The 15,202-nt window shown below is 39.0% G+C and overlaps 1 protein-coding gene across 1 annotated transcript in view; it reads right to left on the reverse strand.

The window, feature by feature from the left end:
- The window catches only part of CCDC168 (coiled-coil domain containing 168), a 37,735-nt gene extending 26,877 nt beyond the window's left edge, over nucleotides 1-10,858 (reverse strand). Inside the window, exons 1-3 of the mRNA XM_027557931.1 lie at nucleotides 10,160-10,858; nucleotides 9,948-9,987; nucleotides 9,781-9,814 (exon numbers count right to left, since the gene is read on the reverse strand). Coding sequence (XP_027413732.1) covers nucleotides 9,781-9,814; nucleotides 9,948-9,987; nucleotides 10,160-10,429 — 344 coding nt within the window. The 5' untranslated portion in view covers nucleotides 10,430-10,858. The remainder of the gene's footprint in view (nucleotides 1-9,780; nucleotides 9,815-9,947; nucleotides 9,988-10,159) is intronic.
- Between the last annotated feature and the right edge of the window lie 4,344 nt (nucleotides 10,859-15,202).

Here is a 15,202-nt window from a genome sequence, read left to right on the forward strand (position 1 = left end):
GGCCTGGCATGCTGCGATTCATGGGGTCGCAAAGAGTCGGACACGAATGAGTGACTGAACTGAACTGAACTGAGCAATGCTCAGACCAACAACATCAGCATCACTTTGATCAAAAATGCAAAATGATCATAAATGCAAAATGCAAAATGACCAGAAATGAAAAATCTCAGATCCCACCCTAGACTTCCTGAATCAGATGCCCTAGGTGTGGGGCCTGGAAATCTGAATTTTAACAAGCTCTCCAGGTGATTCTGATGCCCTTTTGTTTCACAGTTGTTATTGTTCAGTCGCTAAGTCGTGTCTGTTTCATGGTAAGTTTGTGTCATGGTAAGGTACCCTAAAATCATAAACTGAAACTCATATAAGCTAAGTCAGAAATTCTAGTGGCTGTCTTTCCAGGGAACACAGATTATCTTGTCCTTTACTGGAAGAATGACCCTAGTTTTAAATAACTCATCATCATGAATAAAGCCGTGAAAGTGAAAGTGAAAGTGAAGTCGCTCAGTCGTGTCTGACTCTTTGCGACTCCATGGACTGTAGCCTACCAGGCTACTCTGTCCATGGGATTTTCCAGGCAATAGTCCTAGAGTGGATTGCCATTTCCTTCTCCAGGGGATCTTCTCAACCAAGGGATCGAACCTGGGTCTCCCGCATTGTAGACAGACGCTTTACTGTCTGAGCCACCAGGGAAGTCCAGAGCCATGAAGCTAATAAATAAAATTATCAATATATACCCCCATCACACAAATAGTTTTTCTACATGTTTACTTATACAGGAAAATCTCATTGATTTGGATTCTTCTAATTATTAATAGAATTTGGAGTATTTTAGACTGAACTATTGCTTACCTTTTTTCACAGAGAACACAGAATTATTAGGTGAATGTTTAAAATACATTAAATACTTTTCAAGTTCTCTCTACTGTCAGGAGAAGCTATTAATGTCTAATATACAGGCTGTATACACATTTTTGTTACCTAGTGTGGTAGTCAATTTTGTGTGTCAACTTGCCTGGGCTGAGGAATGCCCAGAGAGCTGGTAAAACACTATTTCTGAGCACCTGTGAGGATGCTTCAGGAAGAGATTCACATTTGAATCAGCAGCCTGAAGATACAGAAGATATGCCCTGGGCATATTGGCTGGCATCATCCAATCCACTGAGGGCTCAAATAGAACAAATAGATGGAAGAGCAAACTCCCCAACTCTTACTGATCTGGGATGTCCATCTTCTTCGCCCTCAGACATCAGAGCTCCTGATTCTTGGGTCTTTGGGCTCTGAGAACATCCAGCACTGCACAACTCCCTGCCACCCCAGGACTTCTGCCTTGGGCTGAATTATACCATTTGCTTTTTTAGGTCTCCAGTTTTTATTTGGTAGATCAGGGGACTTCTCAGCCTCTATAACCATGCAAGCCAATTCCTATAAAACTCGTTTTATCTCTCTCTCTCTTTTTTGCATTTCTCTGCTGAACCCTGACTGATACACCTACCCATCATCTTTAGTATCAGGTCACCTTTGGTACCACTGCTGGGGGCCAGAGTGAGGTACTCCGCCCATGGCAAAGGTCATGAGGAAGGAGGCTCGACATACGCAAAGGCGGGATCGAGCCTCAGGAGTCCCCCTGGAAATCCTCGAGCGTCTACCCCCATAACCAGAGCCTGCCTACTTTACTACTTTGTGCTCTTACCTACACCTCTGACTTTATGGGGGGCTGTCCCCCACGACCTCTTTCGGAGAAGGAGTTAACCTAGAGCTCCAGTTAATAATAATTCCTGGGCGTGATAAGAGTGTTTTCACCTACAAACTCCTCTGAAGGTTCTCTAGCCTGCCTGACAGGCTCGTCCGGCCACATGTGACTGCTCACAGCCTCCCAACCGTGAGAGGCACGAGATGCTTTAAACCCTCTAAAAACAGGTTCTTTAGAGAAGTTAGAAAACTATAAGTATAGTGGGCTGATTAGAAATTGTATTGGTGAAGGGTTTTTCATTTGTTGAGCCAATGTTTGTTGCTACGTCTCCACATCCCCTGCCCTTACACACATTAATGAATATATAGAAGAAATAAGTATTAACCTTTGATATTAATCACGTTAGACCTTAGGCTAAGTAAATTCTTTCCTTAACTAAAACCCACTACACCGTCACCCTATAGGAATGTAACTTTATTTGGGTGGTGTCTGTTTTAAGAATAATCACCCCTGGAGAAATAAGTGTCCTGGTTGACTGACTGTTGTCACAAGGAGAGGGTCATAAATTGTCAGCAGGCCCCCCCTGGCCAGAAGATGATGTAACACCCCTAAGACCTCTGTATACATTTGTATGAAGCACCTGACTTTGATAAAAGTCAGGACTGCTGACCCCGCGTGACTTTTGCATAACATCTCAGTGTATAAAAGTAGACCATGGAAAACAAAGAATTGGGATCAGTTTCTCGAAATACTGGTCTCCCCATGTCTCTCTCTCTCTCACTCTGGCTGAGTCTCCATCTGAAGCGTGGAACCCATCATGCTTACTAATTATGCCTGGGCTTCTAAGATCCGACCGGGGAGGCCTCAGTGTCTCCTCTCCTTCGGGAGAACGGAAGGACACCTGTGGCCTACGTAAGTGGTGCAAACTTCTTGTCTTGAAGTTTTATTGGTCTCCCGCGTAAACCAAGCTACTCAGCCTCTTTTCTCCACTGAATTTTCCTACTGAGCTATCCTTATTCTATTACTCTTCATATCTTTAATTAATATCTAATTGAAGCTATTGTATCCTGATCCTCGCCTATGCCGTCTTTTCTTCGAATACCCTGGATCAGCCGGGGCAGGACCCCGGCATACCACCATCTGTCCTTACAACTAAAGCAAAATTATAGCTTGGAGTAATAATCATGGATGCGTACTCTTCAATATCCATTCTACCTCAAGGGTTTATGCTAAATCTAATATAGTAATCTCATTTCCAAGTAATTGAATAAGGAGTGGGTATGAACTAAACCCAGTATAAGACAAAGACATTTAACAACTTTGGGGAAAAGTTGCCTTGTTCCTAAGAAAGACACAGAAAGAATTGGCCTCTTAAATCCTCTGGAAACTGCTGGTCTGATTTGGAAACTCTTGGTGGCAATCTTTCTATTTACCTCAAGGTAAAACCAACACCAAGAAAGGCAGAGGGAGGGGCTCCCCTGGTGGGCCAGTGGTTAAGAATCCACCTTCCAGTGCAGAGGACATGGGTTCAATCCCTGGCTGGGGAACTAAGATCCCACATGCTGTGGGGCAAGTAAGGCCACGTACCACAACTAGAGAAACCTGTGCACCACAGTGAGGACTAAGACCCAACACACCCAAAAACAAATAAATATTTATAAATAAATACAAATAGAACAACCACATTACATGAATAAAGCCCCTTTACACCTGACAACCAAAAGAAATTAGACTGAAGTCAAGTAATCTTCAGGTTTGTACTCCACACAGCTACTAGTGATTCAGCTGAAACACAAAACTGTTACTCCTACGCTCAACCACCTTCAGTGGTTCCTCACTACCTACAGAATAAACTCCAAGCTTTTCACATGGCATACATAGTTTGTATAGTCAAAGCTATGGTCTTTCCAGTAGTCATATACAGATGTAAGAGTTGGACTATAAAGAAGGCTGAGCACCAAAGAATTGAGGCTTACAAACTGTGGTGTTGGAAAAGACTCCTGAGAGTCCCTTGACAGCAAGGTGATGAAACCAGTCAATCCTAAAGGAAATCAACCCTGAATATTCATTGGAAGAACTGATGCTGAAGCTTCAATACTTTGGCCACCTGATCAAAGGGCTGAGTCATTGGAAAAGACCCTGATGCTGGTACAGATTGAGGGCAGGAGGAAAAGTGGAAGACAGAGGATGAGATGGTTGGATGGCATCACTGACTCAATGGACATGAGTTTGAGCAAACTCCAGGAGATGGTGAAGGACAGGGAACCCTGGTGTGCTATAGTCTATGGGGTTGCAGAGTTGGTCATGACTGAGCGCCTGAACAACAATGAGAGAAAGTCCTTTATGATCTGACTCCTGCCTGTTTTTTCGACTCCTGGCCCATCCTCACCATTCCAGCAACCCTGAAATAATCATAAGTTGTTGTACATACCCTGCAGTTTCTTATTTCCTTGCCTCTGTTCATGGCCTATAAGGCCTTCTTTATTCTCCCAACCAGTGTCTTTTTCTGACTAATTTCCACTTACCTTTTAAAGTTCAGCTCCAGTATAAGCTTCTCCATGAAGCCATTCTCAACACCCCCTAAGCTGGTGTAGGTGTCTCCTAAAATGTTCTCCTAGATTTCCGATTATTGTGTTACCATACTGCAAGAAATCATCCTTTTATGTATAGAAACGAATGAAAATGAAAACACAACAACCCAAAACCTATGGGACTCAGTAAAAGCAGTGCTAAGGGGAAGGTTCATAGCAATACAAGCTTACCTCAAGAAACAAGAAAAAAGTCAAATAAATAACCTAACTCTACACCTACAGCAACCAGAAAAGGAAGAAATGAAGAACCCCAGGGTGAATAGAAGGAAAGAAATCATAAAAATTAGGGCAGAAATAAATGCAAAAGAAAAGAGACCATAGCAAAAATCAACAAAGCTAAAAGCTTTGTTTAAAAAAAGCTATTTATCTTCTTTGAGAAGATAAATAAAATAGACAAACCATTAGCCAGACTCATCAAGAATCAAAGGGAGAAGAATCAAATCAAAATTAGAAATGAAAATGGAGAAATCACAACAGACAACACAGAAATATAAAGGATCATAAGAGACTACTATCAGCAACTATATGCCAATAAAATGGACAACTTAGAAGAAATGGACAAATTCTTAGAAAAGTATAACTTTCCAAAACTGAACCAGGAAGAAATAAAAAATTTTAACAGACCCATCACAAGCACAGAAATCGAAACTGTAATCATAAATCTTCCAGCGAACAAAAGCCCAGGACCAGATGGCTTCACAGCTGAATTCTACCAGAAGTTTGGAGAAGAGCTAACATCTATCCTACTCAAACTCTTCCAGAAAATTGCAGAGGAAGGTAAACTGCCAAACTCATTCTATGAAGCCACCATCACCCTAATACCAAAACCAGACAAAGATGCCACAAAAAAAGAAAACTACAGGCCAATATCACTGATGACTGTAGATGCAAAAATCCTTAACAAAATCCTAGCAAACAGAATCCAACAACCTGTTAAAAGATCATACATCATGACCAAGTGGGCTTTATCCCAGGGATGCAAGGATTCTTCAATATCCACAAATCAATCAATGTAATACACCACATTAACAAACTGAAAGATAAAAACCATGTGATTATCTCAACAGATGCAAAGAAAGTCTTTGACAAAATTCAACATCCATTTATGATAAAAAAACCCTCCAGAAAGCAGGCATAGAAGGAACACACTTCAACATAATAAAAGCTATATAATAAAAAAATAATAAATATAATAAAATTATTATAAATAATAATTTATAAATTATATTTATAATAATAAAACCCACAGCTAACATTATCCTCAATGGTAAAAAATTGAAAGCATTTCCTGTAAAGTCAGGAACAAGACAAGGGTACCCACTCTCACCACTATTATTCAACATAGTTTTGGAAGTTTTAGCCACAGCAACCAGAGAAGAAAAATAAAAGGAATCCAGGTTGGAAAAGAATAAGTAAAACTCGCACTGTTTGCAGATGACATGATCCTCTACATAGAAAACCCTAAAGACTCCACCAGAAAATTACTAGAGCTAATCAATGAACATAGTAAAGTTGCAAGATATAAAATTAACACACAGAAATCCCTTGCATTCCTATACACTAACAATGAGAAAACAGAAAGAGAAATTAAGGAAACAATTCCATTCACCATCGCAACTAGAAGAATAAAATACTTAGGAATAAATCTACCTAAAGAAACAAAAGACGTATATATAGAAAACTATAAAACATTAATGAAAGAAATCAAAGATGACACAAATAGATGGAGAAATATACCACGTTCATGGATTGGAAGAATCAATATAGTGAAAATGAGTATACTATCCAAAGCAATCTATAGATTCAATGCAATCCCTATCAAGCTACCAATGGTATTTTTCACAGAACTAGAACAACTAATTTCACAATTTGTATGGAAATACAAAAAACCTCGAATAGCCAAAGCAATCTTGAGAAAGAAGAATGGGAATGGAAGAATCAACCTGCCTGACTTCAGGCTCTACTACAAAGCTACAGTCATCAAGACAGTACGGTACCAGCACAAAGACAGAAATATAGATCAAAGGAACAAAATAGAAAGCCCAGAGATAAATCCACACACCTATGGATACCTTATCTTTGACAAAGGAGGCAATAATGTACAATGGAGAAAAGACAATCTCTTTAACAAGTGGTGCTGGGAAAACTGGCCAATCACTTGTAAAAGAATGAAACTAGAATACTTTCTAACACCATATACAAAAATAAACTCAAGATGGATCAAAGGTCTAAGTGTAAGACTTAGAAACTCCTAGAGGAAAACATAGGCAAAACACCCTCTGACATAAATAATAGCAGGATCCTCTATGACCCACCTCCCAGAGTAATGGAAATAAAGCAAAAATAAAAAAATGGGACCTAATTAAACTTAAAAACTTCGGCACAAAGAAGGAAACTATAAGCAAGGTGAAAAGACAGCCTTCAGAATGGGAGAAAATAATAGCAAACAAAGAAACTGACAAGAATTAATCTCAAAAATATACGAGCAGCTCCTGCAGCTCAATTCCAGAAAAGTAAATTACCCAATCAAAAAATGGGCCAAAGAACTAAATAGACATTTCTCCAAAGAAGACATACAGATGGCTAACAAACACATGAAAAGATGCTCAACATCACTCATTATCAGAGAAATGTAAATCAAGACCACAATGAGGTACCATCTCACACCAGTCAGAATGGCTGCTATCCAAAAGTCTACAAACAATAAATGCTGGAGAGGGTGTGGAAAAAAGGGAACCCTTTTATACTGTTGGTGGGAATGCAAACTAGTACGGCCACTATGGAGAACAGTGTGGAGATTCCTTTAAAAACTAGAAATAGAACTGCCATATGACCCAGCAATCCCGCTGCTGGGCCTACACACCAAGGAAACCAGAACTGAAAGAGACACGTGTACCCCAAAGTTCATTACAGCACTGTTTATGATAGCCAGGACATGGAAGCAACTTAGATGTCCATCAGCAGATGAATGGATAAGAAAGCTATAGTACATATGCACAATGGAATATTACTCAGCCATGAAAAAGAATACATTTGAATCAGTTCTAATGAGGTGGATGAAACTGGAGCCTACTATACAGAGTGAAGTAAGTCAGAAAGAAAAACACCAATACAGTATACTAATGTATATATATGGAATTTAGAAAGATGGTAATGATGACCCTATATGCGAGACAGCAAAAGAGACACAGATGTATAGAGCAGTCTTTTGGACTCTATGGGAGAAGGCGAGGGTGGGATGACTTGAGAGAATAGTATTGAAACATGTATATTATCATATGTGAAACAGATCGCCAGTCCAGGTTCAATGCATGAGACAGGGTGCTCAGGGCTGGTGCACTGGGATGACCCTGAGGGATGGGATGGGGAGGGAGATGGGAGAGGGGTTCAGGATGGGGAACAGATGTATACTCATGGCTGATTCATGTCAGTGTATGGCAGAAACCACTACAATATTGTAAAGTAATTAGTCTCCAATTAAAACAAAAACAAAACAAACAAAATCATCCTTTATGAATATGTCTCCTCCCCAAGAATATAAGCTTCTTGAGAAGAGATACTATCTTATTATTTGTGCATGCATGCTCAGTCACTCAGTCATGACCAACTCTCTGTGACCCCACAGACAAATGAGGAAAATAAAGCTTAAAGGTTAAGTGGATTGTTTACCTACCATGACCTCTCTCTTCAATACAAATGAAGAAGTAATAATCACCAGTTCTGATAATTCAGTTGAAAAATATTTATTTAGCACCTATCATAGCCTGCCAGGCTCCTCTGTCCATGGGGTTTTCCCAGAAAGAATACTGGAGTGGGTGGTCACTACCTCCTCCAGGGCTTATTATTTGAATACCAGTGTAAAATACAAGGTCCATTGTATAGGGATATCTAATGATTACTGAATGGATTTTGATGAAAACAATTAAGATGTTGATAGCACCAAGAGTAGCAATGTCAGTATTTAATCTCTAGCACTCATGTATCCTCAGGATGTGGGATGAATTCTGATTGTATAAACTCCTTTCATGGCACTCTTGAAGAACCTAGCTCAGGGTCTGCTGGGTTCACAGTAGGTGCTAAATGAATATTTTTTCAGTTGAATTATCATAACTTGTCATTATTACTTCTTTGTACTGGAGAGAGAGGTTGGGGTAGAGAGAGAAGCAAGCCACTTAACCTCTAAGCTTTATTTTCCTCATCTGTAAAAACAGGAATGATGCTCTGCAGTGACCTAAATGGGAAGGAAATCCAAAGGAGAGGGGACATATGTATGTGTATGATACACTGATTCACTCTGCTGTACAGCGAAACTAACACAACATTATAAAGCAACTATGTGCGTGCTTGGTCACTTCAGTCATGTCTAACTCTTTGCAACCCTGGACTGTAACCCACCAGGTTCCTCTGTCCATGGAATTCTCCAGGTAAGAATACTGGAGTGGGTAGCCATTTCCTTCTCCAGATTCCCAACCCAGGGATCAAACCTGGGTCTCCTGCATTACAGGTGGATGCATTACCATCTGAGCCACCAGGGAAGCCCTAATATATACATTACATACAAACATGTATTTGTACATACTCTGAAACAAATTTTAAAAAAACAGTAATGATACTACCTACCTGGAAGGATAATTTCAACAATATATAAAAAACCATTAATACAGTTTGGAATAGAGCAACCATTTAAAAATCAAAGTTAAAAAACAGAACTACCATATGACCCACCAATCCCACTCCTGGGCATATACCCAGAGAAGACCATAATTCAAAAAGATACATGAACCCCAGTGTTCACTGCAGCACTGTGTACAATAGCCATAAAATGGAAGCAATCTAAATGTCCATCAACACAGGAATGGATAAAGAAGATGTGGTACATGTATACAATGGAATATTAATCATTAAAAGGAATGAAATTGTGACATTTGCAGAGATGTAGATGGACCTAGAGACTGCCATACAGAGTGAAGTGAGTTAAAAAGAAAAAAACAAATACTGAATATATCACTTATATGTGGAATCTAGAAAAATGATACAGATGAACTTACTCACAAAATGGAGGCACAGATGTAGAGAACAAACGTATGGATACCAAGGGGGAAAGATGGGGTGGGATGAACTGGGAGATTGGGACTGACCTATATACACTGCTATGTATAAAATAGGTAACTAAAGAGAACCTCGTGTAGAGCACAGGGAACGCTACTCAGTGCTCAGTGGTGCCCTAAAGGGGAAAGAAATCCAAAAAGAGGGGATGTGTGTGTGTATATATATAACTCATTCACTTTGCTGTACAGTAGAAACTAACATAACTTTATAAAGCAACTATACTCCAATAAAAATCAATTTAAAAAATAAAAATCAAAGGTAGACTGAATTATGATGTTGGACTGCTGTTGTATTCTATACAAATGGGAAAACTTTTTTCTGTAATTCAGATGTAATTTTGAATAGAACAAAACCAATCCATTTCATCTAATTTCAAAATGTATCATTTACCTTGCTTCTGAGGATGAAATAGCTGACCAATGATCTAGGGAGAAATAGGAATTAAAAAAAGTCAGAGTATCAGTGGGAGAAGTTCAGACTGAACAAGTTTTATATTAAAATATGAAATTGTATTGAACTGAACTTGGACTGAGCTGATAAAATTGTAGGATACTTACCAAATTTCATGCTTGTCAGGCAACTTCCATTGTCTTCTTTCTGTCAAGGGAGACAATAAAATGTTCAATTTGGTTCAGTCGCTCAGTCGTGTCCAACTCTTTGCGACCCCAGTTAGAGTAATCCAAATATCAAAGTTACACAATTTTATAAGTTATTCTTCTGAGTTATTTTGAAAAATCTTGGAAAAGGAAATCAAGCATTTTTTTCTTACCTTGTGGACATCTGACTTATCCTTTTCTGAAGGAAGTGCAGGCTTCTTCTGAAAGGACATACAAATCTTTAAGAGTATGATCTCAAAAATAATTCCCAGGAAAATTATAAAGAAGATTGCCATCCAATTATTTTGAGAAGTCCAGGACTCTAGAAGTTCCCATAATGTCAAAAATGTATCATTTCCCAATCCACCTTGCACCACTTTTTTAAAGAAATAAAATCGCTTTGACATTGTTATGTAATATATGAAATAGATGGATCTCTTCATTCCAAAGCCCTTGATTCTGGATGCCCCAAAACACAACAAGGTGGTATGCCCATCTCATAACCATGTGCAATGTTCTGCCAGGAAAAAATGCCCAGTGCTGCCCAGTGCCTTGTTAAGTATAGTAGTGACTGCTCTGGGTCTAAGTGAGGTACGTGTCATAGTGGGTATTTAACTGAGCTCATATCAACTTACTTGAGCAATAATGAAAGTTCACTGGTGAGACATGTATGATGCTATCTGTAGTTGTTTTTAATAAAAAAATAATCCTCCATTAATTTCACACCCCCCCCATAATTCTATAAATAATTCCTTAGCAGTTGGGTTATAACTATACTGTAATTTTTAAAAATGTAGAACAAATTTGAATTGGACCAAACCATTTTCTTTTACAACCAGGAAGTGTATTTTATACTTGTTATCAAGAAAACATGAATGTAGGGTGGCAAGATTTAGCATTAACACACACACACACACACACACACAAACTAGATGCTGCAGTTTAATTTGAACTTCAGATAAATACCAAATAATTTTTTGGTATGTTTCATTGTCACTCTGCAGGACAGATAACAGCTTGTCTCTTGGGGGCCAGCCTGATGTTTTCTTAAAATAGAACACCTCATTTTATATTTCTTTTTGTTAGAGGTGACTGTCAGCAATGTTCCTCTTCAATAATCTACTGCAATGTTGAAAACCAAAGTTAGATTTGGTGGGTTCTGGAATGGTCTCCTGGTGAATTTCCTCTTTACTCTATTTCTGGTGATACCAAGGAATAGCTACCTGTGATGCTTGCTGATGTCAGAATTAGGGTGGGGCAGAACCAAAGTCTTAAGAGTTGTAAGTATACAAAACAATCTGGACTGTTAGTGAAAATATTAACACTACCTTGGATTTAGAGCACTTTCCTTTGGAAGATGTACTGAATTAATACTTCCGTTGTCTTCATTTGTTCAAGGTGGGCTGAAGAAAGAAGTAGAGTTCTTTACACCAGAGTTAATTGTTCAGGCCTTCTCTGTTGCATAACTTTGAGAGCAAGAAAGATTTCTTGAGTTCTTACTACCTAGAGTATTAGAGAGGAGATCAATGACACATCCTACAAGTTTAGGATCTTAATTTAGGTTTAACTGTGATCTTGGGGTTTGTCTTTGCAAAGTATGTCTCACTGGGATGCATGGTATAGGAATTCCTTAGTTCTAGAACAAACAATTCCTCTAGGCATTTCTAGGGTAAAATACACCCTCCTCTCTGACTCCCCTTCCATATATACAAACAGGGTGATTTTATTCTGCTGGGTTTTTCCATATTTAATGCAGCTAATGAAATACTCATTCTTTTGACCAATGGCAAGAGAAATTAAATTCATTTAATGTTTACTACCTTAAAGGGGATTCAACATTTTAACATGAAGAAACTCTCTAGTTCGTTCCTAAGATCTTTTAAGTGATGACACTGAACCCGTTAATTAGTATACCGCTAATATCTACCACTCCTATTAATGCTTAAGTTTGCATAGAGGTAAAGAAGAGTCTCTGCTTCCAGGGCTTTGTTGTTCAGTTCGGTTCAGTTCAGTTCAGTTGCTCAGTCGTGTCTGACTCTTTGTGTCCATCACCAACTCCCGGAGTCCACCCAAACCATGTCCATTGAGTCGGTGATGCCATCCAACCATCTCATCCTCTGTCATCCCCTTCTCCTCCTGCCTTCAACCTTTCCCAGCATCAGGGTCTTTTCCAGTGAGTTGGTTCTTCGCATCAGGTGGCCGAAGTATTGGAGTTTCAGTTTCAGCATCAGTCCTTCCAATGAATATTCAGGACTGATTTCCTTTAGAATTGATTGGTTGGATCTCCTGGGAGTCCAAGGGACTCTCAAGAGTCTTCTCCAACAACACAGTTCAAAAGCATCAATTCTTCAGCACTCAGCTTTCTTTATAGTCCAATTCTCACATCCATACATGACTATTGGAAAAACCATAGCTTTGACTAGACAGACTTTGTTGGCAAAGTAATGTCTCTGCTTTTTAATATGCTCTCTAGGTTGATCACAGCTTTTCTTCCAAGGAGCAAGCATTTTTTAATTTCATGGCTGCAGTCACCATCTGCAGTGATTTTGGAGCCCCCAAAATAAAGTCTGCCACTGTTTCCATTGTTTCCCCATCTATTTGCCATGAAGTGATTGGACCAGATGCCATGATCTTAATTTTCTGAATGTTGAGTTTTAAGCCAACTTTTTGCCTCTCCTCTTTCACTTTCAGCAAGAGGCTCTTTAGTTCTTCTTTGCTTTCTGCTGTAAGGGTGGTGTCATCTGTATATCAGAGGTTATTAATATTTCTCCCAGCAATCTTGATTCCAGCTTGTGCTTCATCCAGCCCAGCATTTTGCATGATGTACTCTGCATATAAGCTAACTAAACAGGGTGACAATATACAGCCTTGACATACTCCTTTCCCTGTTTGGAACCAGTCTGTTGTTCCATTTCCGGTTTTAACTGTTGCTTCTTGCCCTGTATACAGACTTTTCAGGAGGCCGATCAGGTGATCTGGTATTCCCGTCTCTTTAAGATTTTTCCACAGTTTGTTGTGATCCACACAAAGGCTTTGGTGTAGTCAATAAAGCAGATGTTTTTCTGGAACTCTCTTGCTTTCTCAATTATCCAATAGATGTTGGCAATTTGATCTCTGGTTCCTCTGCCTTTTCTAAATCCAGTTTGAGCATCTGGAAGTTCACGGTTCATGTACTGTTGAAGCCTTGCTTGGAGAATTTTGAGCATTACTTCTTGAGAGAAGATATGTGGCTTTCAAGGAGATACTTGGTTGGGGTAATTCAAGAAAAGCTGTGAAGTGGTAAAGAGAACTTAAGGGCCTTAAAGGATGAGAATGATTGGTAGCAGACAAAGACTAACAAAAGTTTCAGGAAGAAAAGGCAGAAAGACTTTGTTCCAAAACTTTGTGCAGTGAATTTAGCTGGAGTACTACGTATAGGTTGAGAGTATGGGGGGAAGAAAATAAGGTTAAAATGTTGGTACAGCCTATTGTGGAGGACCTTGAACTAAGGTCTTTAACCTTAACAATCACCTTTGGAGATCCACCAACAGTTTCTGAGTTAAAGGTGTCAAATGGTTTACTGGTACAAGCAGACAATAGTAAAATGAATTAGGCTGCTGTAACTATACAGATGTGAATTGATGAGGGCCTGGCTTGTAAACCAGGCAGTGTAAACAAAATGGGGGTAGAATCAGACTTTGATACTGAAAATATAGGATTTGGTAACTAAAAGGAAAGCAAATGGATTCAGGGGTGGTGTAGAAAAGCTGACGTGAAGGAGAAAGGACTTAAAGATAAATCTCAAAGCTGGTTTGTCAAGGACAAGGTTCTCAACTTAGGAATTACTGACATTTTGGACCAGAACTTCTTTGTAGTGGTTGGTTGTCCTGTGTATGGCAGGATGCTAGTAGAATCCCTTTCTTGCGAGGTACCAGGAGCACTCCACCCCAGTCATGACAACCAAAAATGCAGTTATGTGATCCCCACCCATGGCTTGGTACACAGTTCTCCAATGACAAGCTATTTCATCAATCAGTAGTTTCTTATGGGTAACTCAGGGAAAGCTGAGTTGTGCTGTCATGTCTGACTCATTGCGACCCTATGGACCATAATCCACCAGGCTCCTCTGTCCATGGGATTCTCCAGGCAAGAATACTGGAGTGGGTTGACATTTCCTTCTCCAGGGGATCTTCCCAACCCAGGGATCGAACATGCATCTCCTGCACTGGCAGGTGAATTCTTTACTGCTGAGCCACCTGGGAAGCCCAACTCAGGTCAGGGAAAAACCAACTTTAAATGAACTTCTACGTTATCCTTATATTTGCAGTAGTATCTTTGAATGGTCATCCATATTATGCCTATAGTTTAGTGTGAAACTTGAATATTATGACTACAAAGCCTGGTTAGTAACCTTTCAAATCTATTTCTTCATTGTACTTTTATACTGTAGTCTGCATTCTAGTAAGTTTTCCTTTGTATTTTCCCTGGTTTATATTATTTGCCAATTGATTTACATGTAATAGATCATTATTATATTTGTTAGCTCTGGTTAAGTATTTTTTATGTTAATATTTTGATCAGTCTTGTTTTAAAAGTTAAGTATTAATTATACACTATTTTTAAAAATTAAGGCATCATTCAAGAAATTCAGTCAAAAAATAACTATTATACACTGAGTGACATGGAAATTTTGATTTTGTAATAGTACATTTGATTCTAATATTCACATTATATCTAATATACACATTAGTTATCTAGATTTTTGTTCTTTATGCACTATTTAGAAAAATTAAAATCCATTGACTTCATCAGGGCAGGAGAAACAAGGGACCTGAAAACTCTGAAAGCTTCCTAGGCTGCCCTGACTGTCGGAACGGCCTAACCTGAGGTCAGTAGGGTACTCAGGGAGTTAATTTCCTACTGTAGAGAACCACTGCTCACTACAAACTTATACTATATATCATCAGCCTCATCACATTTTTTGCATTCTGTACAGGAAATATAGAAACTAAGTTTTTCATATCTAACTCAATACCCTGAAGTCTAGTCCAAGTGATACCTGCACTTCTCAAAGCAAAATTAAGAGCCCTAACTCTGTCTAGATACAACACAGATATTAGTTCCACTATTTACTCATTTCATTCTCTCCTTAATCAGAGAGCTTTAGACATCAAGTTCCCCTACTATATTAAACTCCACGTTTAATCACTGTTGTAAACCTAATGAAGCTTTGCCTG

The sequence above is a fragment of the Bos indicus x Bos taurus genome, chromosome 12, assembly GCF_003369695.1.
Source record: "Bos indicus x Bos taurus breed Angus x Brahman F1 hybrid chromosome 12, Bos_hybrid_MaternalHap_v2.0, whole genome shotgun sequence".
In the NCBI taxonomy this organism is placed as follows: domain Eukaryota; kingdom Metazoa; phylum Chordata; class Mammalia; order Artiodactyla; family Bovidae; genus Bos; species Bos indicus x Bos taurus.